Source organism: Salmo trutta, chromosome 26 (genome assembly GCF_901001165.1).
Source record: "Salmo trutta chromosome 26, fSalTru1.1, whole genome shotgun sequence".
Classification (NCBI taxonomy): Eukaryota; Metazoa; Chordata; class Actinopteri; order Salmoniformes; family Salmonidae; genus Salmo; species Salmo trutta.
In genome coordinates, this window is record NC_042982.1 from 13,590,934 (window position 1) to 13,615,794 (window position 24,861).

Below are 24,861 nucleotides of genomic sequence, written 5' to 3' on the forward strand. Positions count from 1 at the left end.
TGTCCAGTCCTCTATCAGTCACATTGTTGGCTTGAGAGCTGAACGTCTCCATTTGTTAGTGATTCCTTTGAAAGATATTGGAAATTCTTGTTGCATTCATCATAAACACACACAGATGACAACCCTAAATCATTTTACTATGCCACTTGCTCCCCAGATGGGTTAACCCATATAGGGATCTGTACACTGCATAACACAGTATTGTATTTTTTAAATCCATTTTATTTATAGTCAACAAATATTTGAGCCCGGTTTACAGATTAAAATGACAAATACACAAGTTACATTGTGCTTTTACAGCAGAAGACCATTACTGATAAATATGAACATGAGGAAATGATCAGAGCCGACAAGAACACAAAAGACATAGGACACATTCAAATAAAGCGGCGACTATATTCTCTATTCTGTGTGCTGTATATTCTGCAACGACGCTTCAATTGAGGCCTTATGTTTGTGCTTCACAAGGTGCTGTACAACTGGATCTTCCAATGACAATTTGACAGGAGTGGAGCAGAATCCAGGTCCTCGGGGCCTGTATTTACCAAGCGTTTCAGAGTAGGATTGCTGTTCTAGAATCAGTTTTGCTTTTTGATCCTAATGAATAAGATCACATGTACCTGATCCTAGATCAGCACTCCTACTCTAAGACGCTTGAAAAATACAGGCCCAGGACTTGGATCTTGGATCTTCTGTTGCTCAATGCTCTCCTCTGCCTTCTCTCCTCGGTTCCACTGACGGATACTGTAGGTAAAACAGGACAGGATAGGAGAGGTGAGGGGAGGATAGGAGAGAGAGACAGATGTATGAATGACTGTCTTGTTTAATTCAACAGGACCTCTAACCTACGTCTTGTGGGCTCTAGTTCTGTTTCAGACAAGTCGTTCTGAATCATTGGAGGCCTTCCTCATTATTCCCATTACTGTCACCAGGAGTGTCTGGAGGACGGATACGTGTGTTAGGTAGAACCCATTATAACACCTCTCACCTTCTCCCCTAGCTGTCACTACGCCTCAGCTAGACTGAATAATTGGAGGTTAAGGGCGGGGTGGGACTGGTCATTTTGGCTCGAGGTTTGTTTTGGTTTCTAAATGTACATAAACATGCAGCAGCCTTTTAATTTATCTGACACCAAGCCAAAAACAGCCGTCCCTGGTGAGCTAGCACTAACCTTGAGGTAAAAGAGCCTCTTTCTCTCCTCTGTCTCGTTCTCCCTCACTCCCACCCTCTCGTATGTGGAACGGAGAGAAGGAGAGAGAGAGAGAGAGAGAAACCCAAACATAGAGACCCATCTGGATCTGGTAAGGAGTGGGTCTGCGACACTGGAGGCTGCTGAGTGTAGGACAGCTCACAATAATGGCTGGAATGGAGCAAATTAAACGGCAACAAACACATGGAAAGCCATGCGCACGCACACACACACACACACATTCTCCTTCTCCTGACTCACTCAATGTTCTTTCTGTGCTGTTGGAATATAGACACTCAACAGGGCAAGCTGAGCTCCATAATTCACTATTGTGCCAGGGACGTGTTAACAGCCGTAACGGACAGAGCGCTCCTGGCTCTAATTTCACGCATGCACACACTATAGAGATATGCACTTTAGAGATATGCACTATAGAGACATGCACTATAGAGACATGCACTATAGAGATAAGCACTATAGAGATATGCACTATAGAGATATGCACTATAGAGACACACACTATAGAGACATGCACTATAGAGATATGCACTATAGAGACACGTACTATAGAGACGCACACTATAGAGACATGCACTATAGAGATATGCACTATAGAGACACACACTATAGAGACATGCACTATAGAGACACACTATAGAGATATGCACTATAGAGACATGCACTATAGAGACATGCACTATAGAGACACACACTATAGAGACATGCACTATAGAGATATGCACTATAGAGACACGTACTATAGAGACACACTATAGAGATATGCACTATAGAGACATGCACTATAGAGACATGCACTATAGAGACACGCACTATAGAGACACGCACTATAGAGACGTAGTACTGAGATACACACAAATGTATTTAGTCGTCCCTCTCTCTCTCAATGTGGATTCACTGATAGTCATTTACTTAACCTCCGCTTCACTCATCTCTAAAGCACACACTTGTCCTACACTCTCTTCCTCCAGGCACTACTTCAAAGGCGACTCATGAAGAAGAGAGTAGGGAAATCCAATTTCCCAGCTAGAAAGGACTCGTTTTCTCTGACAAAACATGTACCTGGCACCGACCCCAACAAATAAAGTGTCCACTTAAAAGATCCCTGAGTAGTTTTCTAAACCGGTCTTGGACTTTGCATCAAATACAGTAGGTCTTACATAACATATACAGAAGGGCTAATCTCACAACTCAAAGCCTCTCAGCTCAAAGTGGTAACAAACTAAACATATCACAAAGCCAAATTTGAACCCATATTCACCTCTTCTCAAAGCCTAAACCCACCTCACAACTACCCAAACCCACCTTACAACTACCCAAACCCACCTCACAACTACCCAAACCCACCTCACAACTACCCAAACCCACCTCACAACTACCCAAACCCACCTCACAACTACCCAACCCACCTCACAACTACCCAAACCCACCTCACAACTACCCAAACCCACCTCACAACTACCCAAACCCACCTCACAACTACCCAAACCCACCTCACAACTACCCAAACCCACCTCACAACTACCCAATCCCACCTCACAACTACCCAAACCCACCTCCCAACTTCAACTCTCTCCTAGAACCAAACCCACCTCACAACTATCCAAACCCACCTCACAGCTACCCAAACCCACCTCACAGCCCCAGACAGGCACTGAGCTCAGACAGGGTGAGGCCGCGGTCCCCGTCGCGGTCACAGTACTGGGCAAACTTCTTAGCACAGCGGCGCGGCTTTAACCTCCTGCGCAGGTAGAGGCGGAGCGGCCGGGCCTCACGTTCGCTCAGCACTCCACTGTCATCCGTATCCAGCTGCCTGAAGTGCCAACGCAGCACCTCATCCTCCCTGCCCGGGTCTGACATGTCCCTCTCCTTAACCCTCAGGGAGGGGACCGAGGTGGATGGGGGAGGGGACATGGTGCCTGACAGGGGGGCGTCCAACATCCTGGTATAGAAATTACACGTCAGACCAGTAGCATTGCTCTTCTGCGGACAACAGTCATGTATTGGCTTGTGCAGTCTTGAATTGAAATCAAATGTTTATTTTAAGATGAGCCACACGCAGAGAGCATCTAGCAGACACAAATCTGAGAGTGACGTCTTAAAGGGCCTCCTGACATACTGAAGATGACGTTCCACTGTGTTTTTTACAGAACCACAGAGTCTGACAAGTCAGCGAATCTATATTCACCAGATTCCTGCGGTCAGGATAAAATAATTCATTTCACACCAGCACTCCATTCCTGATCCTTAGCCTCAGTCATACTGAACATATAACCATTTTCCAATTTCTGTGTCGAGCCGAAAAGAACAAACAAGTTATTTATAAACAGAAAGGCAATCGGGTATGAAAAAGATTTCTTTGAAATATTTAATCACATACTGGAGTGCTATCATATCCATTACGGCACAACAGTCAATCAGTGGCCTGGTAAATTGGTAATGTATTCAGAAATACACCATACTACTAATAGAGAGGAGGCTGCTGAGGGGAGAACGGCTCATAATAATGGCTGGAACGGAGCAAATGGAATGGCATCAAACACATAGAAACCATGTGTTTAATGTATTTGATACCATTCCACTGATTCCACTCCAGTCATTACCCTGAGCCCGTTCTCCCCAATTAAGGTGCCCATTCCAACCTCCTGTGTACTGATATCTGTCAGTGAAAAGAGGAAGGTTTTGGAGAGAGTGGGGTGAGAGAAACAGGGAATTACAAATGGACGGATATGTAAAAGAGAAGATGTTGAGTGAAGGAGAGAGTTTGAAGGAGAGAGTTGTGTATAAATGAACTGAGTGAAAAACGGACAGATGGAGAGAGAGAAAGGAAAAGAGGTACGGGGCATTTAAGTGGCCACGAGAGGGAGGAGAGATGTAAGCGTGAGAAAGAGAGGGATGAACTGGAGAGATAGATGGGATGAGTAGGTACATGGGGTTTAATAGAGTGGTATGCAGACTGACCCATAGTGAGAAAGAGAGGGATGGAGTAAAGATATAAACAGATGGTAGGGGAGTGGGTTTAATTATACTGAATAAAAATATAAACGCAATATGCAACAATTTCAAAGATTTTACTGTGCAATAGTTCATATAAGGAAATCTGTCAATTTAAATACATTTATTAGGCACTAATCTATGGATTTCACATGACTGGGCAGGGGTGAAATCCATAGATTTAACATGAATTTGTTTTTCCCCACTAAAGAGATTTATTACAGATAGAAATACTTGTCAGTTTCATCAGCTGTCCGGGTGGCTGATCTCAGATGATCCCGCAGGTGAAGAAGCTGGATGTGGAGGTCATGGGCTGGCGTGGTTGCACGTGGTCTGTGGTTGTGAGACCGGTTGGACGTACTGTCAAATTCTCTAAAACGATGTTGGAGGCGGCTTATGGTAGAGAAATGAACATTAAATTCTCTGGCAATAGCTCTGGTGGACATTCCTGCAGTCAGCATGTCAATTGCACAATTTCTCAAAACTTGAAACATCTGTGGCATTGTATTATGTGACAAAACTGCACATTTTAGAGTGGCCTTTTATTGTTATCAGCTTCTTGATATGCCACACCTGTCAAGTGGATGGATTATCTTGGCAAAGAAGAAATGCTCACTAAAAGGGATGTAAACACATTTGTGCACAATATTTGAGAGAGAAAATATTTTGTGCATACGGAACATTTCTGGGATCTTTTATTTCAGCTCATGAAACACGGGACCAACACTTTACATGTTGCGTTTATATTTTTGTTTAGTATAAATACAGTGGTATGCAGACTGACCTGTGAGGGCTGAGTATTCCAGACTGTTCAGCCTCCAGCTGCAGAGCTCTCAACAGACTCTGCAGGAACTCTTTCTTCCGGGCCCCAGGGCACCCTGGGAGCAGAGAGAGGGTGTTAAGGCAAGGCAATGGGGTCAATTTAAGTTGTGACTCTTGACAAAATGAGGAAAGCCTACCCGCTATGATGTAAACTAGACAAGAGTCCACATTGCATTCACCACAGGTCATGGACACAGTACCCACAGTACTCAGTATAGAAAGTACCAATCAGATGTACAGTGTTAGTGTTAGCCTGGTCCTAGATCAGTTTGTGATGTCTGCCAATGGCCATAGGAGTGACAATGACCATAGGAGTTGGCAGAAAGAGCAAACTGATCTGGGGCAAGGCTAGTAAAAATGAGAAAGGTCCTTGTTGATCTATCCAGGTATAGTGCAGTGCAGTTTGATGATCTGACCTGGTAGAGATCTGTCTCTGTAGCTCCTGTCAGGCTGGTTGCTGTGGGGCTCCTCCAGGCTGCAATCTGGCAGCCGGTTCCTGAAGGGGGCAACAACAGCCATGGGAATGATCTCCAGCCGTAACTCATAGACTCCTCTCCAACCATTTAGTCATTATGATCATACATCACAATGCACTTACCCAATGGTTTGCTCCCTTTTGCCATTTGTTATCATCTTTGTTACTATTCACCATTGACAGGAGGAGATGCAGTAGAGGCTACACTATACACTGTATGGGGCGGCAGGTAGCCTTGCGGTTAGAGTGTTGGGCCAGTAACCGAAAGGTTGCTAGATCGAATCCCTGAGCTGACAAGGTAAAAATCTGTCGTTCTGCCCCTGAACAAGGCAGTTAACCCATTGTTCCTAGGCCAACATTGAAAATAAGAATTTGTTCTCAACTGACTTGCCTAGTTAAATAAAATACAAATACCCTATGAGCATACGTATTTTTGGTTGAGGCAACTTTGAAAAGACGTCTTCAACCAATTTTGCTCACAAGGGTGTCATTGGCATTGTTAGCCAGATAAGTATATGAAGTTAAGAGAAAATACAGTGGAAATGGATGGAAATGTACATTAAATAATGCTATGGAACCAGGATATTGAAGGTCATCAATAAAACCATAGATTTGCTCTATCAATACTTTATTATGGAATGGTAAAATCCTAAACTAGCACAACACTTGAAATATAATACAATGTTAAAAATACAATATACAGTACACACTGAGTATACCTAACATTAGGAACACCTTCCTAGTATTGTTAGGCGCACCCCCCGGTACGGAAACTGCACCATCCGCAACCGTAGGGCTCTCCAGAGAGTGTTTGTGGTCTGCCCAACACATCACCGGGGGCAAACTACCTGCCCTCCAGGACACCTACAGCACCCGATGTCACAGGAAGGCCAAAAAGATCATCAAGGACAACAACCACCCGAGTCACGACATGTGCACCCCGCTATCATCCAGAAGGCGAGGTCAGTGCAGGTGCATCAAAGCTGGGACCGAGAAACTGAAAAACAGCTTCTATCTAAGTCGATCAGACTCTTAAATAGCCATCACTAGCACATTAGAGGCTGCTGCCTATATACATAGACATGAAATCACTGGCAACTATAATAAATTGAACACTAGTCACTTTAATAATGTTTACATATCTTGCATTACTCAACTCAGCGGTGTCAGAGGAAAGCCCATAAAATCAGTCACCCAAGTCATAGACTGTTTTCTCTGCTACCGCACAGCAAGCGCTACCGGAGCACCAAGTCTAGGACCAAAAGGCTCCTCAACAGCTTCTACCCTCAAGCCATTAGACTGCTGAAGAATTCATAAAAATCGCCCCTGGACAATTTACATTGACACCCCACCCCCTCCTCTTGTACACTGCTGCTACTTATTGTTTGTTTGTTACCTATGCATAGTCACTTCTCCCCCACCTACATGTACAGGTTACCTCAACTAGCCTGTACCCCTGCACACTGACTCGGTACCGGTGCCCCCGGTATTTAGCCTCGTTATTGTTATTCTCATTGTGTTACTTTTTATTATTACTTTTTATTTTAGCCTACTTGGTAACTATTTTCTTCTTCTTGAACTGCACTGTTGGTTAAGGGTTGTAAAGTAAACCTTTCACGGTACATTCTACACTTGTTTACATTTACATTTTAGTCATTTAGCAGACGCTCTTATCCAGAGCGACTTACAGTAGTGAATGCATACATTTCATACATTTCATTTCATGCATTTTTCTTATTTTTTTTTCTTTTGTACTGTACTTGTTGTATTCAGCATTTCACGGTAAAGTCGACACTTGTTGTTTTCGGGCGCATGTGACAAATAAAGTTTGATATGTATATACTGTATTCTATACTAATCTACTGTATTTTAGTCTATGCCACTCTGACATTGCTCGTCTATATATTTATATATTCTTAATTCCATTCCTTTACTTAGATTTGTGTGTATTGAGCATATTTTGTGAAATGGTTAGATATTACTTGTTAGATATTACTGCACTGTCGGAGCTAGAAACACAAGCATTTCAATACACCCGCAATAACATCTGCTAAACACGTGTATGTGACCAATACAATTTGATTTGATTTGGTCAGTCTATGTCATGGAAAGAGCAGGTGTTCTTCGGTAGGCATTTCTTAGGCTCCTGGGCTACATGGTGTGCACTGATCAGTTTAGTAAAGTGTGGAATGGGAGAGTTCTGATAGCGGACTGTGTGTGTCATGGGAATGTAGTATGCATTTAGGTAAAGCTTTATTGTACTGCCAAGTTATGCTGGTACAAGTCATTCCTATGTAACTACCTGGTAATTATCAGGCTGTAAAATAAAGCGTTAGCCACATTTCTCTATCCACTAGGTGCCTTGTTTGAGGCCATACCTGGCAGAGGTGCCTGGTAGAGGCCGTCCCGTGTCCGCCCGGACACACCAGCAGTACCCCGTGGTGACGTGGCACTGGATGGGGCTGTAGCGACCGTCTGCACTGCATTTTGGGATGAAGCGCTCCTCCTGCCACAGAAGATGCACCTTGGCCATCAATGCTGCTCTATCCCTCTCACACGTCTGAGGACTGTCTGTGGAAGCACGAATGTACACACACACACACACACACACTAATCATTATCTCACAGAAGTGATAGCTACGGAAGCTCATAAAAAGAAAAACTCCTTACCTGTAGGGCGTTTTACAGAACGATTCCCTTTGGGGTCAGAGTTCAACCGGATGGTCACCCAGAGCGGAGGAGCGGTGATTCCTGTACAGGAAATATAGTGATATTAGTGTAAACAAACAATATGGTAGTATCATTCTGAAAATGTCCATCATTACAGGACGTTTCCCAGAGACAGATTAAGCCTAGTGCTAGACTTAAAAGCATGTTCAATGGAGATTCTCCATGTCCACTCCTCTCACCTGCTGCAGACTTGGTCCTGCTAGGGTTGGCGGTGGGCCGGGAGGGACCACCCTCACCTGTGTCCAAAGAGGCAAGAACTTTTAAAGGACCAAACTGACTGTGATAAAAGCCCGTCCAGAGTAGGTACAGTATGTGTGGCAGTGTTTCAGTGAGTATTTATATTAGTGTCAGTGGAGCACTATTGATTGATATACAGTACAGTACATATGCGTGTAAGTCAGGTGAATTCTCACCTCTTTGGGCTGACTCCAGATCAGTCATCAGTGTCATTTCAGACAAATAACTCATGGCACAACACGACAAGAGGGCTGTGTGAAGATCTGTTTAATAGGTGGCTTGATAGATGCTAATTCACAACTATTTCCCACTGGCCGGTTGGCCTAAACTCTGTCTCACCTGTGCAGTTGGGTCTGAGGTGCAGGACAGAGGTCCCACTGACAGGTTTCCCATCTGGAGTAGAGCACCAGCAGTAACCAGTCTGGTTGTGGCACTGCACCTGAGAAAGTGGGACATTTGTCAGAACCTGCGTTTTGCCAACTTCGTCAAAGCCAAGTACTGAAATGTATGCTCACTAAAGGGTAGCCATAGACTGTTCTCTCTGCTACCGTCCGGCAAACGGTACCGAAGCATGGGCTCTCGAACCAACAGGCTCCGAGACAGCTTTTACCCCCAAGCCATAAGACTGCTAAATAGTTCATTAAATGGTTACCCAGACTATTTTCACTGACCCCATCTTGTGCTGACTCTATGCACACTCACAAGACTATATATTAAGACACACACACTGCATTGACCCTCTCACACAAAACCCACACACATTCACACACACTACATACACACACATACCGACACAACATAAAGACACACGCACACTTTTAAACTCATCATACACAAAGTGTACAAAGCATTAGGAACCTTCATAACATTGAGTCCCCCCCCCCCTTTTGCCTTCAGAAAAGCCTCAATTCACCGGGGCATGGACTGTACAAGGTGTTGAAAGCGTTCCACAGGGATGCTGGCCCATGTTGACTCCAATGCTTCCCACAGTTGTGTCAAGTTGTCTGGATGTCCGTTGGGTGGTGGACCATTCTTGAGACACACAGGAAACTGTTGAGTGTGAAAAACCCAGCAGCGTTGCAGTTTTGGACACACTCAAACCAGTGCACCTGGCACCTACTACCATACCCCATTCAAAGCACTTAAATATATTGTCTTGCCCATTCACCCTCTGAATGGCACACATACACAATCCACATCTCAATTGTCTCAAAGCTTAAAAATCCTTCTTTAACCTGTCTCCTCCCCTTCATCTACACTGATTGAAGTGGAGGGATCACAGCTTTCAACTGGATTCACCTGGTCAGAGCAGGTGTCTTAATGTTTTGTCCACTCAGTGTATGCTGCTACTCTGTTCTTCATTCTTACTCTTATTATTATCTATCCTGATGCCTAGTCACTTCACCCTGCCTTTATGTACATATCTACCTCAAATACCTCGTACCCCTGCACATAGATCTGGTACTGATACTCCCTGTATATAGCTCCACATAGATCTGGTACTGGTACTCCCTGTATATAGCTCCACATAGATCTGGTACTGGTACTCCCTGTATATAGCTCCACATTGATCTGGTACTGGTACTCCCTGTATATAGCTCCACATAGATCTGGTACTGGTACTCCCTGTATATAGCTCCACATAGATATGGTACTGGTACTCCCTGTATATAGCTCCACATGCATCTGGTACTGGTACTCCCTGTATATAGCTCCACATAGATCTGGTACTGGTACTCCCTGTATATAGCTCCACATAGATCTGGTACTGGTACTCCCTGTATATAGCTCCACATGCATCTGGTACTGGTACTCCCTGTATATAGCTCCACATAGATCTGGTACTGGTACTCCCTGTTTATAGCTCCACATAGATCTGGTACTGGTACTCCCTGTATATAGCTCCACATAGATCTGGTCCTGGTACTCCCTGTATATAGCTCCACATAGATCTGGTACTGGTACTCCCTGTATTCAGCTCCACATTGATCTGGTACTGGTACTCCCTGTATATAGCTCCACATAGATCTGGTACTGGTACTCCCTGTATATAGCTCCACATAGATCTGGTACTGGTACTCCCTGTATACAGCTCCACATAGATCTGGTACTGGTACTCCCTGTATATAGCTCCACATAGATCTGGTACTGGTACTCCCTGTATATAGCTCCACATAGATCTGGTACTCCCTGTATATAGCTCCACATAGATCTGGTACTGGTACTCCCTGTATATAGCTCCACATAGATCTGGTACTGGTACTCCTTGTATATAGCTCCACATAGATCTGGTACTGGTACCTGTATATAGCTCCACATTGATCTGGTACTGGTACTCCCTGTATATAGCTCCACATAGATCTGGTACTGGTACTCCCTGTATATAGCTCCACATAGATCTGGTACTGGTACCTGTATATAGCTCCACATTGATCTGGTACTGGTACTCCCTGTATATAGCTCCACATAGATCTGGTACTGGTACTCCCTGTATATAGCTCCACATTGATCTGGTACTGGTACTCCCTGTATATAGCTCCACATAGATCTGGTACTGGTACTCCCTGTATATAGCTCCACATGCATCTGGTACTGGTACTCCCTGTATATAGCTCCACATAGATCTGGTACTGATACTCCCTGTATATAGCTCCACATATATCTGGTACTGGTACTCCCTGTATATAGCTCCACATAGATCTGGTACTGGTACTCCCTGTATATAGCTCCACATAGATATGGTACTGGTACTCCCTGTATATAGCTCCACATAGATCTGGTACTGGTACTCCCTGTATATAGCTCCACGTAGATCTGGTACTGGTACTCCCTGTATATAGCTCCACATGCATCTGGTACTGGTACTCACTGTATATAGCTCCACGTAGATCTGGTACTGGTACTCCCTGTATATAGCTCCACATAGATCTGGTACTGGTACTCCCTGTATATAGCTCCACATAGATCTGGTACTGGTACTCCCTGTATATAGCTCCACATAGATCTGGTACTGGTACTCCCTGTATATAGCTCCACATAGATCTGGTACTGGTACTCCCTGTATATAACTCCACATAGATCTGATACTGGTACTCCCTGTATATAGCTCCACATAGATCTGGTACTGGTACTCCCTGTATATAGCTCCACATAGATCTGGTACTCCCTGTATATAGCTCCACATAGATCTGGTACTGGTACTCCCTGTATATAGATCCACATAGATCTGGTACTGGTACTCCCTGTATATAGCTCCACATAGATCTGGTACTGGTACTCCCTGTATACAGCTCCACATAGATCTGGTACTAGTACTCCCTGTATATAGCTCCACATAGATCTGGTACTCCCTGTATATAGCTCCACATTGATCTGGTACTGATACCTGTATATAGCTCCACATAGATCTGGTACTCCCTGTATATAGCTCCACATAGATCTGGTACTGGTACTCCCTGTATATAGCTCCACATAGATCTGGTACTGGTACTCCCTGTATATAGCTCCACATAGATCTGGTACTGGTACTCCCTGTATATAGCTCCACATAGATCTGGTACTGGTACTCCCTGTATATAGCTCCACATAGATCTGGTACTGGTACTCCCTGTATATAGCTCCACATAGATCTGGTACTGGTACTCCCTGTATATAGCTCCACATTGATCTTGTACTGTTACTCCCTGTATATAGCTCCACATAGATCTGGTACTGGTACTCCCTGTAAATAGCTCCACATACATCTGGTACTGGTACTCCCTGTATATAGCTCCACATACATCTGGTACTGGTACTCCCTGTATATAGCTCCACATAGATCTGGTACTGGTACTCCCTGTATATAGCTCCACATAGATCTGGTACTGGTACTCCCTGTATATAGCTCCACATACATCTGGTACTGGTACTCCCTGTATATAGCTCCACATAGATCTGGTACTGGTACTCCCTGTATATAGCTCCACATAGATCTGGTACTGGTACTCCCTGTATATAGCTCCACATAGATCTGGTACTGGTACTCCCTGTATTCAGCTCCACATTGATCTGGTACTGGTACTCCCTGTATATAGCTCCACATAGATCTGGTACTGGTACTCCCTGTATATAGCTCCACATAGATCTGGTACTGGTACTCCCTGTATATAGCTCCACATAGATCTGGTACTGGTACTCCCTGTATACAGCTCCACATAGATCTGGTACTGGTACTCCCTGTATATAGCTCCACATAGATCTGGAACTGGTACTCCCTGTATATAGCTCCACATAGATCTGGTACTCCCTGTATATAGCTCCACATAGATCTGGTACTGGTACTCCCTGTATATAGCTCCACATAGATCTGGTACTGGTACTCCCTGTATATAGCTCCACATAGATCTGGTACTGGTACCTGTATATAGCTCCACATTGATCTGGTACTGGTACTCCCTGTATATAGCTCCACATAGATCTGGTACTGGTACTCCCTGTATATAGCTCCACATAGATCTGGTACTGGTACCTGTATATAGCTCCACATTGATCTGGTACTGGTACTCCCTGTATATAGCTCCACATAGATCTGGTACTGGTACTCCCTGTATATAGCTCCACATAGATCTGGTACTGGTACTCCCTGTATATAGCTCCACGTAGATCTGGTACTGGTACTCCCTGTATATAGCTCCACATAGATCTGGTACTGGTACTCCCTGTATATAGCTCCACATAGATATGGTACTGGTACTCCCTGTATATAGCCCCACATAGATATGGTACTGGTACTTCCTGTATATAGCTCCACATAGATCTGGTACTGGTACTTCCTGTATATAGCTCCACATAGATCTGGTACTCCCTGTATATAGCTCCACATAGATCTGGTACTCCCTGTATATAGCTCCACATAGATCTGGTACTGGTACTCCCTGTATATAGCTCCACATAGATCTGGTACTGGTACTCCCTGTATATAGCTCCACATAGATCTGGTACTGGTACTCCCTGTATATAGCTCCACATAGATCTGGTACTGGTACTCCCTGTATATAGCTCCACATAGATCTGGTACTGGTACTCCCTGTATATAGCTCCACATAGATCTGGTACTGGTACTCCCTGTATATAGCTCCACATAGATCTGGTACTGGTACTCCCTGTATATAGCTCCACATAGATCTGGTACTGGTACTGCCTGTATATAGCTCCACATAGATCTGGTACTGGTACTCCCTGTATACAGCTCCACATAGATCTGGTACTGGTACTCCCTGTATATAGCTCCACATAGATCTGGTACTGGTACTCCCTGTATATAGCTCCACATAGATCTGGTACTGGTACTCCCTGTATATAGCTCCACATAGATCTGGTACTGGTACTCCCTGTATATAGCTCCACATAGATCTGGTACTGGTACTCCCTGTATATAGCTCCACATAGATCTGGTACTGGTACTCCCTGTATATAGCTCCACATAGATCTGGTACTGGTACTCCCTGTATATAGCTCCACATTGATCTGGTACTGGTACTCCCTGTATATAGCTCCACATAGATCTGGTACTGGTACTCCCTGTATATAGCTCCACATTGATCTGGTACTGGTACTCCCTGTATATAGCTCCGCATAGATCTGGTACTCCCTGTATATAGCTCCACATTGATCTGGTACTGGTACTCCCTGTATATAGCTCCACATAGATCTGGTACTGGTACTCCCTGTATATAGCTCCACATAGATCTGGTACTGGTACTCCCTGTATATAGCTCCACATAGATCTGGTACTGGTACTCCCTGTATATAGCTCCACATAGATCTGGTACTGGTACTCCCTGTATATAGCTCCACATAGATCTGGTACTGGTACTCCCTGTATATAGCTCCACATAGATCTGGTACTGGTACTCCCTGTATATAGCTCCACATAGATCTGGTACTGGTACTCCCTGCATATAGCTCCACATAGATCTGGTACTCCCTGTACATAGCTCCACATAGATCTGGTACTCCCTGTATATAGCTCTACATAGATCTGGTACTGGTACTCCCTGTATATAGCTCCACATAGATCTGGTACTGGTACTCCCTGTATATAGCTCCACATAGATCTGGTACTGGTACTCCCTGTATATAGCTCCACATAGATCTGGTACTGGTACTTCCTGTATATAGCTCCACATTGATCTGGTACTGGTACTCCCTGTATATAGCTCCACATAGATCTGGTACTGGTACTTCCTGTATATAGCTCCACATAGATCTGGTACTGGTACTCCCTGTATATAGCTCCACATAGATCTGGTACTGGTACTCCCTGTATATAGCTCCACATAGATCTGGTACTGGTACACCCTGTATATAGCTCCACATAGATCTGGTACTGGTACTCCCTGTATATAGCTCCACATAGATCTGGTACTGGTACTCCCTGTATATAGCTCCACATAGATCTGGTACTGGTACTCCCTGTATATAGCTCCACATAGATCTGGTACTGGTACTCCCTGTATATAGCTCCACATAGATCTGGTACTCCCTGTATATAGCTCCACATTGATCTGGTACTCCCTGTATATAGCTCCACATAGATCTGGTACTGGTACTCCCTGTATATAGCTCCACATAGATCTGGTACTGGTACTCCCTGTATATAGCTCCACATTGATCTGGTACTGGTACTCCCTGTATTTAGCTCCACATAGATCTGGTACTGGTACTCCCTGTATATAGCTCCACATAGATATGGTAATGGTACTCCCTGTATATAGCTCCACATATATCTGGTACTGGTACTCCCTGTATATAGCGCCACATAGATATGGTAATGGTACTCCCTGTATATAGCTCCACATAGATATGGTAATGGTACTCCCTGTATATAGCTCCACATATATCTGGTACTGGTACTCCCTGTATATAGCTCCACATAGATATGGTAATGGTACTCCCTGTATATAGCTCCACATAGATCTGGTACTGGTACTCCCTGTGTATAGCTCCACATAGATCTGGTACTCCCTGTATATAGCTCCACATAGATCTGGTACTGGTACTCCCTGTGTATAGCTCCACATAGATCTGGTACTGATACTCCCTGTGTGTAGCTCCACATAGATCTGGTACTCCCTGTATATAGCTCCACATAGATCTGGTACTGGTACTCCCTGTGTATAGCTCCACATAGATCTGGTACTGGTACTCCCTGTGTATAGCTCCACATAGATCTGGTACTCCCTGTATATAGCTCCACATAGATCTGGTACTGGTACTCCCTGTGTATAGCTCCACATAGATCTGGTACTGGTACTCCCTGTATATAGCTCCACATAGATCTGGTACTGGTACTCCCTGTGTATAGCTCCATTCTTGTGTATTTTATTCCTCTTGTGTTACTATTTTTATTTTTATTATAATTTTTTAACTGTACATCGTTGGGAAGGGCTCGTAAGCAAGCATTTCAGGGAAAAGACTACATCCTTTGTATTCGGCGCATGTGCTATGATTTTCTGTCATTTGAAAGACAGACAGTACCTGCAGGAAACTTCCATCGGCACCGCATTCTGGGACGGTGTGGCTGTGGACGCTGGACTCCAGGGCCTGACTACGAGCCAGCTGGCACTTGGACTGGGTGGAATCTGAAGGGGGATGTCCAGCAATGATTTCTACTACTTCCATTGGCATATATAATCAATGCAGACGTGTGTATAGATTGTGTGTACTGTATATATCAGGGATGGTCAACTTTTGAAGGCCCTCGGATAAATTTCTACACACAAAAACATTTTTAGGAACTCAGTCGGGGTCTAAACTTACTGTTGAGAGTTAGAATAGAAGAATAGACAAGGTGTCATTTCGACATGTGGTTGTGCATCAGTAGATTTTCTCTTGTTATGTCAGTCAGTGACAGCAGTGGAGGCTGCTGAGGGGAGGATGACTCATAATAATGGCTGGAATGGAGTGAACGGAATGGTATCAAACATGTTTTTGGGGGTTCTCGTGTGTTTGACACAATTCACTCCATTCCAGAATTACACTCCATTTCAGCCATTATTATAAGCAGTCCTCCCCTCAGCAGCCTCTACTGACTGATAGTCAGTAAATTAGCCCATGTCAGCAATTCTTTTTCAGATTTCTGAGTTAGTTTAGTGGCCAGCTGTCTAAACTTGTTATCATGGTCGAATTACCAGACGGGGGCCCCCCATTGATTTTGTCAGTCAGTCTCACTCAGATATCATATTCAAAACTGCAAACATTTCTCTCCACCCTATGGCAAAATGTGTAGAATTGCAGGAAATTAGCAGTAAGACAGCTCATTTTCCTCTCCGCCGCATGGCAAAATTAGTAGAACCTTAACAAATTTGCTTTGAAACTGCAACATTTTCTCTACACCCCATGGCAAAATGTGTAGAATTGCACAGAATGAACTCGCAACGTGAGAGGCGGTGGACGCAGAACCACGAGCAACTGCAGCCCCTCATGATGAGTTCAGATTGTCTTGTGGCTCTCACCCCCATCAAAGTTGCCCATCCCTGGTATATATGGTGATTAATAGATGGAATGTATATGTGTGTATAGATGGAGGCGTCTATTACTGAATTTCATAGAATGTACACAGTTTATGGTCACTGAAGGGTACTGACCTGCACAGTGTGCTCGCGGTGCCGTCCGTAGCTGAGTGTTAATGCACTGGGCTCTCTGGAAGGCACACAGGGACATGTAAAGGCGTCTGTTGCTGCCACACACTGTCCGGTGGCGCTCCCTGTGGCAGTCCAGCGCACAGCCCCGGGGCCACATGTTTTCTGGGATCAGAAAGGGCTGGACACAAGCAGCAACACAGGCAGTACAATGCAATTACACCCTCCTGAGCTGTACTCTCATATGACACACTTTGACCCCCAGCAGCGTACTGTATCAGAGAGACGGATGGAAAAAGAGCAGAGAAGGGCTCGCACCGAAGTTGTGTGACCAATCAGAACACAGGTAAATACACGTTTGGAGTATATTGGTGTGAATAGACTTAAGCAGAGCTGGTCAGAGAGAGGGATTAAAAGGGAACTATTTGTTGGTGCCTTGGCTAGTGGATACTCAGTCTGCTGCTTGTCTGGTACAGGAACAGTGCTTCAGTGTCACGCTAGGAAAAGCTGAGAGAAGGAGCACGTAAAAGATAAGCACTGCAGTAGTCAACACATGGCCAAAGTATGTGAAAATAGAAAATAGGGAAATGTGTGTGTGTGTGTGTGTGTGTGTGTGTGTGTGTGTGTGTGTGTGTGTGTGTGTGTGTGTGTATATATCTTGGCCTTCACCTGCTCCTGTACCTGTGAGAGCTGGTTTTGCTAGCTAACTGCTCTGTAAATAAACAGGCCTAATTGAGGGAAAGGGTCCAGACCCTTCAGACCCACCTCACCCCCCTGCCTGTCAACTGTGGGCTCAGTCTGTAGCTCATTGTCATGGCTGGAGTAAAGTACTGTATTTTGCAGGCCTGCATCCAAAGGGAAGACGCTGGAACATTTCTGTTCTGTCATCTGAATATTGCTGTAATACTGGACCATACACCAGACATGCATGACCTCTAAAATCTCTTATCTGTCCTTGAGTCAATACTTGAGTACACGACACCCACCATCCTAGAGGACACTTATTGCAGAACACGACAGCTGTCCGAGGGCTTTCCCTGTATCCCTGCTATAGTAGGGTACACGGCAGCTTTTTCCAGCCTTACTCATAGTCACAGTGGTATTCCCAATCGTTAGTGGGATGCCCTAGGCCTAGACTGCATTTGATAAACTTCTATTGATACACCATGTGTCTTTTTACATCAACATTCCAGTGAGGTGGGCGGAGGAGAGACGAGAACAGAGACAGAGAGAGGTACTCGGACCGCAGGCCATAGGCTTGTGCTAAATTGCTAACACATGCTGCCCAGTGCCAGACATTGCACTAAAAGCTAGGTATCACACAGGCGCTCACACGTGGGTCCCTCTCTTGTCGTTGACCTTCACTCCCAATCAGATAACCCTGGACCCAGACCATGCCCCTCCCCCCCAGCCATCCTCCAGGCTCTATCTTCAATACCTCTTTGTCTCCTGCTCTCCCTCACACTCTGTCATAGCGCAGTAAATTTGCCATGGTGTGTGTTTCGCTGTATGCATAATTTTCCCTGATTGAGAAAAACCTCTCTGCTGATGAAAGGACCTGCCTGTGCTGCAAGGTGGTCAGGGTATTATTTCATCGATTTATTCCTTGTGGAGGAAAGCATTTCCATTGGATGTGTGTGTGCATGTTGGAGGTAGTGTCCTCATTGTGGCTGGAGGACGGGAGATAGCTTTCTAACTAGGAGTTCACTGTGTTCAGTACCACTGAATAGACCAGGTTCAGGTTTAAAGTGGTAGCTAGTAGCCTTGAATGGTCTTCTCTGTCCAGGTGCAGTGTTACAATGTATTCCAGCTACAATTATCGTCAGTGTTCTGGGCAGAGTGTTGAGCGGTGCAGCGTGGACGAACAAGGTGGCAATGTTTCAGGCAACCTGGTGTTAGATTTTATAACTGTATATGAAAATATAGATATATCTCTCGAGAGGGTCGCCTTAGTGTGATGAAATACGATGTTTTGGCTAAGACTGAAATGCTGCTGAAAGACTTGCACACTTTTAACTTTTTTTACATCCATACCAGTAACTTTTATGTTGAAATAAGCCCCCTTCCCTGTCATATGCGGAGTAAAAGTAATGAGAACAGTGAATCAGTCACGTGAAGAGTTCTTCTCCATTCATCTCTATCGCATGGCAGGAAGTCTGGGCAGACAAACAGCCTGTGTGTGCAATTTGTCATGCGCCTGCAGAATACAAAGCAACCAAACATTGCAGACACACGCAGACATGCTAAACATGTGCACTTTCACAGCCGAGTGTGTACAAGTACACCTCTCACAATTCAAAATGGGCATGGTAACCAAACACACTGAAACCTATACACATGTACTGTAAGCACACACTGAAACACATACAGTTCCTTCAGAAAGCATTCATACCCCTTAACTTATGCCACATTTTGTGTTACAGCCTGAATTCAAAATGGATTAAATAGATTCTCACCCATCTACACACAATACCTCATAATGACAAAGTGAAAACATATTTTTAGACATTTTTGCAAATGTATTGAAAATGAAATACGGAATTATCTCATTTACACAAGTATTCACACCCCTGAGTCAATACATGTTAGAATTACATTTGCCAGAGATTACAGCTGTGAGTCTTTCTGCACAAGTCTATATGAGCTTTGCATACCTGGATTGTACAATATTTGCACAATATTATTTTTAAAATGATTCAAGCTCTGTCAAGTTGGTTGTTGCTCATCGCTAGACAGCCATTTTCAAGTCTTGTTTTAAGCCAAAACTGTAACTAGGCCACTCAGGAACATTCAATGTCATCTTGGTAAGCAACTCCAGTGTATATTTGGCCTTGTGGTTTATGTTATTGTCCTGCTGAAAGGTGAATTTGTCTCCAAGTATCTGTTGGAAAGCAGGCTGAAGTAATTTTCCTCTAGGATTTTGCCTCAAATCAGTTTATTTTTATCCTAAAAACTCCCTAGGCCTTGCCCATAAAAAGCATACACATAACATGATGCAGCCACCACCATGCTTGAAAATATGAAGACTGGTACTTGGATGTGCCCCAAACATAACACTTTTTATTCAAGACATAAAGTAAATTTCTTTGGCATATGTTTTGCAGTTTTACTTTAGTGCCTTATTGCAAACAGAATGCATGTTTTAATATTTTTATTCTGTACAGGCTTCCATCTTTTCACTCTTTTATTAACTGTAGGTTAGTATTGTTGAGTAACTCCAATGCTGTTGATCCATCCCCAATTCTCCTATCACAGCCATTACATTCTGGTAAAATCCCAGAGCGGTTTCCTTCCTCTCCAGTAACTGAGTTAGGAAGGACGGGGTGTATTGATAAACCATCCAAAGTGTAATTAATAACTTCACCATGCTCAAAGGGATATTTAATGTCAGCTTTTTTTTTTACCCATCTACCATTGGAAAACCTCCCTGGTCTTAGTGCTTGAATCTGTGTTTGAAATTCACTGCTCAACTGAGGGACCTTACAGATAATTGTAAGTATGGGGTACAGAGATGAGGAAGACATTAAAAAGTAATGTTTAACACTAATATTGCACAGAGTCCATGCAACTTGTGACTTGTTAAGCACATTTTTACTCCTGAACTTATTTAGGCTTGCCATAACAAAGGGGTTGAATACTTATTGACACAAGACATTTCAGCTTTTCATTTTTTATTAATCTGGAAACATTTCTAAAAACATAACTCTACTTTGACATTATGGGTAGGCCAGTGACAAAAGTCAAGGGGTGTGAATTCTTTCTGAAGGCACACACCCGTTTTCCCTCGGGTAAGAAAAAAATATGTTTCAATATTTGCCTTGAGGCGGTTTCTGGCCTGCGGTCTGGGCTAGTTAGCCAGTGTTTGTCTACTCCATACACTACCTCTTTAGGGAACATTGGCTTTATAGACTTTCTAAGATTCCACTCCATGGCTTGGAGGTTGGTGTGGCCCCTTACACACTGATCTTGGATTAGCTTGTTATACTCTAATCTCCTAAATGGTTATGGTCAGTACTAAACTAAACTGACTTTAGATCACTTTGAGAGCTCTATGACAAGGTAACAGGTATGCCCTTAATTCATGGATGTAGCCAATCTGAATGAAAAGGGTTTCAGCACTGCTTGAGATGGCAACCACTCCTTTCTGTCTACTATAGTCTACTTCACTCAGCCAGAGCACAGATGTAATATAACGTTTTGCACTCACGTTTAGTTTTTTAGAAAAACGCACCATCGGTGATTGGATGTTGGTTTGTTCAGGTGACAATCACAGAATGACAATAAAACATTATTGATAAAGAAAAAAGTTAAGGGAAAATGTAACAGTTCATGCTAGACTGTCTCTCAAAATGAGCACTTCTGAAGTATGAAAGTGTAAATCCTTGAGGACTTACCGGTGACCTCTCAGTTTGCATAGACTCGGAGAACAAGATGATGAGCAGCACCAGACAGGTGAAAGTGAACACCGGCATACTGCCCAGGCGCGTGGCTCTGCTGGAGGCGATGCGCGCGCTTCTGTCTCTGTGGCAAAGCGCCGTGCACAAGTCGCCAGCCAATCCAGCCTTAACGCAAGAAAGTTAAGGGCAGCTTTTTATCTTCTTTTCACTTTCAGCAAGCCATTTTGTTGGTAAGCGGCAGATCTGTTGACAAGTGGAAGGACAAAACGGGTAGATCCCAAATTGTTGCGCTTTACGCAAAACCGGTGGCAAGTGATGAATAATCAGAAATAGTTCACGGGAAATTTCTTCAAAAGCCTACACTATAATTGTAAATATGGTTCTGTTATCCTGGATTTGAGCGCAGACTACATGAGCATCAAGACCTCCCCTGTCAAATCCCTACCTTGGCTTTATCCCCAAGTAGCCAGCCCCTTTCCGTTCGACAATAACATGTGCGTAACTGCTGCACAACTGGCTGCCATACTTCAGGCCTACTTGTTCACAGTGGGCTATTGTATAAAACGTAGTTATAGCAATACACATAGTATTATTTTTTACATCTAAATGTACTAGTGTTTTATAAAACGTTAATAGGCTCATTTGCTGAGGTTAAAACGGTCTACTCCTGGTGGTCCGTCTACTACTAGACTACTGGTGGTCCTAAGTCTCCCTCACGTGGACATAAACATGCAGACTAGGCAGCCCATAGGGAAAGCCGCTGATTTACACTTATCCTACCAGGAGGAAATGGTCTATTTGCTTATTTAAAAAAGGTAGTATGAGTAGGCCCATTAACTGTCCAGAGAAGGGGAAAGTAGGCCTAGAAAAGGGGGAAAAAAAGAGACCCAGTCGTAGTATTTTATAAGGAAACTTTATGTGTGCTTGTGAAATTCACTTTTAGACAGAAGGCTGTTTTGCAGTTTCCAGTACAGCAGATAAGGTTTGATATTAAAGAGTACAAAAAAAGAAGAAATCACAAATCCAAAGCTCAATGCTTTCCAACCTTGAAGGTAAAAGTACAAGCTTTTGGCCCAAGTCTTTTATTTTTTTCCTCAGTCACTCTGGCTCACATCCCTCTCCCCCTAAGCTCCAAATATTAAAGAAATAAAACAATGTCATGCACTTAATTTAGTCAATGAATTTCTTCAAATCAATTCCCACCATTTCTCTCTGAACTCTGTGATATTGGATATAGATGATTGCATAGATTGGTAGACAGTAATTTCCTTTTATTTAAGACATAATGGAATGTTTATTAAGACTCTGGCCCCCTCCCTTTGCCCTTCTTTATGCTGGGTCCCTCCCCACCCTGCTGTATACAGAAGTCAGACAAGGAGATGGAGGGTTGCGAGGGAGCGAGAGACAGGGCTGTAGCCACTAACAGGCACATTTTTTGTTCTCCCATCGTTTCCAACTTCCTCGGGGAACTCTAAAGCGGTGTTCCTATAGAAACAATTCAGCCGATGGTACTGGTGGGCCTTCACTTTGTCCATGTAAGCTTTACATGACCTGACATGCTGTGCTTCTAGGGGATATTTCTTAATCTGTTCTTCAGTTGAAACTATAATAAATGAATAGATTGTGTGAACATCAGCACCTTATACGCCTCCGTGTCAAAGTGATATATCACATAAGCAAAGTTTCATAAATGCCAACATGTTTATGTCATGAAATGTTTACATAGCTATAAAGGCCTCACATATACTTCCTTCAACTAAATTGTCACCATATCTTTAATATGACAGGATTCCATATTTGACCGTTGAAAAAAAACACTTAATCCAAATGAAGACTCTGTAATTCAAACCTATCTACGGTACTCAATGTGTCAAACTGCTAATTTTTTTTCTCCATTTGTTGTTTTGCTTTAAAAAAAATGCCACTTTTTTTGCCCTACAAGCCTGCGAAGAATATTCTGACTGTTGCGTACTGGAAAAATAAGTATGTACAGCACTGAAACCACTTACTCACATTTGCTGGAGAAAAGAAACAAACAAACAAAACAGGAAAAGGAAAGCGTTGAGGTTAGATATCCGAGTTCCACTTATCCAGCAAAATGTGGTACGGGTACATGTCATTATTTTCTGTTCAACCCCCTGCCCCCCTCCCCTTCATATATCTCTGTGTTCTAATACGCAAACTCTCCACCCGCCCTGCCCCCCCAGCAAGAAAAAATAAAATAAACAAAAAAAGTAGTATAAGAATCAGAATAGCTTGTGCCCCCCCCCCCATCCCCAAGGCAGAGGGTGTAGGTGGGACTTGTGTTCCCTTCCTGTCCTGACCCAGAAGTGCACCTGTGGTTGCTAGTTTTCACCCCGCAACATGATGTGCATTTGATTGTAGTTGATCTGTGAACAAAGTAAGTTGAAGATAACAGCTTGCGACAGCCAACCAGTTTGAGATGAAAACCTGCACACTCAGGGGCACTGCAGGACCAGAATCTAGAGGGAGCACTAGCGCTGTCCACTAATCACTTCCCAGGACCCTCCACCTGCAGCCCCTCCCTCTTCTACAGAGCCAATCAAACCACTGGCTTCAGACTCACTCCCCTCTTCTCCCAGTGACTGCAGGCTATATCTAGAGGGGTGGAGAGTGTCTGCTCTGCATTGGGCCAGGCAAGCCTCTACGTCCCCGTCCCCCCCCCTTCCACCCCAAACCTCATCCCGTCCCCCTCCCCCTCTCTCCTGTGGTGTGCTCTTAGAGGTCACTCTCCCCGTAGAGGGCGGTGGAGAAGGACATGTAGTCGAGGGCTCCGGGCTTCGCATCAGGGCCCGAGTAGGGCGCCATGCGGGCGATGCAGTACTCCGCCTGGTCTGGAGGCAGCTCACGTCTCAGCTCCTCAGCCATAATGAAGTTCTGACAGAGAGAGGGAACGAGATGGAGGGTGAGGGAAAGAGAGGGACGGTGAATAACAGTGATAGTTTGCCTATTTCAGCAGTCTAGCTGCAACACACATTTTCTCTCTCACACACACACACGAGCCCAACACCATTCCACCCCCACAAAACCCCTCACCTTGTCTGCAGCCAGGATCTTGAAGGAGGCGATGACCTGGTCGGCTGTGTCGGTGTCTGTGGTCTCCCGGGACATGAAGTCTATGAAGGCCTGGAAGGTGACCACGCCGCTGTTGTTGGGGTCCACTATGCCCATGATGCGGGCAAACTCAGCATCGCCCTGGAAACCACCACCACAGGAAAACACAGGTTAACCCAGACACACCAATAGGAAATCCAGGGCCTCAATGACCAACTTCCAAGCAATATAACCACTAATTAATGAAACATTTAACTTATCCATTTGAGTTGAATTTGACAACATGCCTCAACGATAAAGGTT

The 24,861-nt window shown here is 44.1% G+C and overlaps 2 protein-coding genes across 6 annotated transcripts in view; both read right to left on the bottom strand.

The window, feature by feature from the left end:
- Positions 1 to 201: 201 nt before the first annotated feature.
- On the bottom strand, positions 202 to 21,885 carry LOC115163179 (SPARC-related modular calcium-binding protein 1). Its single transcript, XM_029714850.1, has 11 exons — positions 21,481 to 21,885; positions 17,093 to 17,267; positions 15,984 to 16,087; positions 8,805 to 8,904; positions 8,408 to 8,464; positions 8,169 to 8,249; positions 7,877 to 8,069; positions 5,440 to 5,519; positions 4,986 to 5,079; positions 2,842 to 3,149; positions 202 to 744 (listed from the first exon to the last, which is right to left on the bottom strand). Exons 1-10 carry the CDS (start codon positions 21,556 to 21,558, stop codon positions 2,843 to 2,845), a joined length of 1,269 nt encoding a protein of 422 aa, XP_029570710.1. The 5' UTR covers positions 21,559 to 21,885; the 3' UTR covers positions 202 to 744; position 2,842.
- Positions 21,886 to 22,382: 497 nt separating this feature from the next.
- The window catches only part of LOC115163178 (alpha-actinin-4), a 45,924-nt gene continuing 43,445 nt past the window's right edge, over positions 22,383 to 24,861 (bottom strand). For 3 of the 5 annotated variants that reach the window (XM_029714845.1, XM_029714844.1, XM_029714849.1), the window contains 2 exons: positions 24,541 to 24,699; positions 22,383 to 24,381 (listed from right to left, as the gene is read on the bottom strand). In XM_029714845.1, the coding sequence (XP_029570705.1) occupies positions 24,223 to 24,381; positions 24,541 to 24,699 (318 nt within the window). In that variant the 3' untranslated portion in view covers positions 22,383 to 24,222. The remainder of the gene's footprint in view (positions 24,382 to 24,540; positions 24,700 to 24,861) is intronic. The other 2 variants (XM_029714848.1, XM_029714846.1) reach the window with 1 other exon arrangement.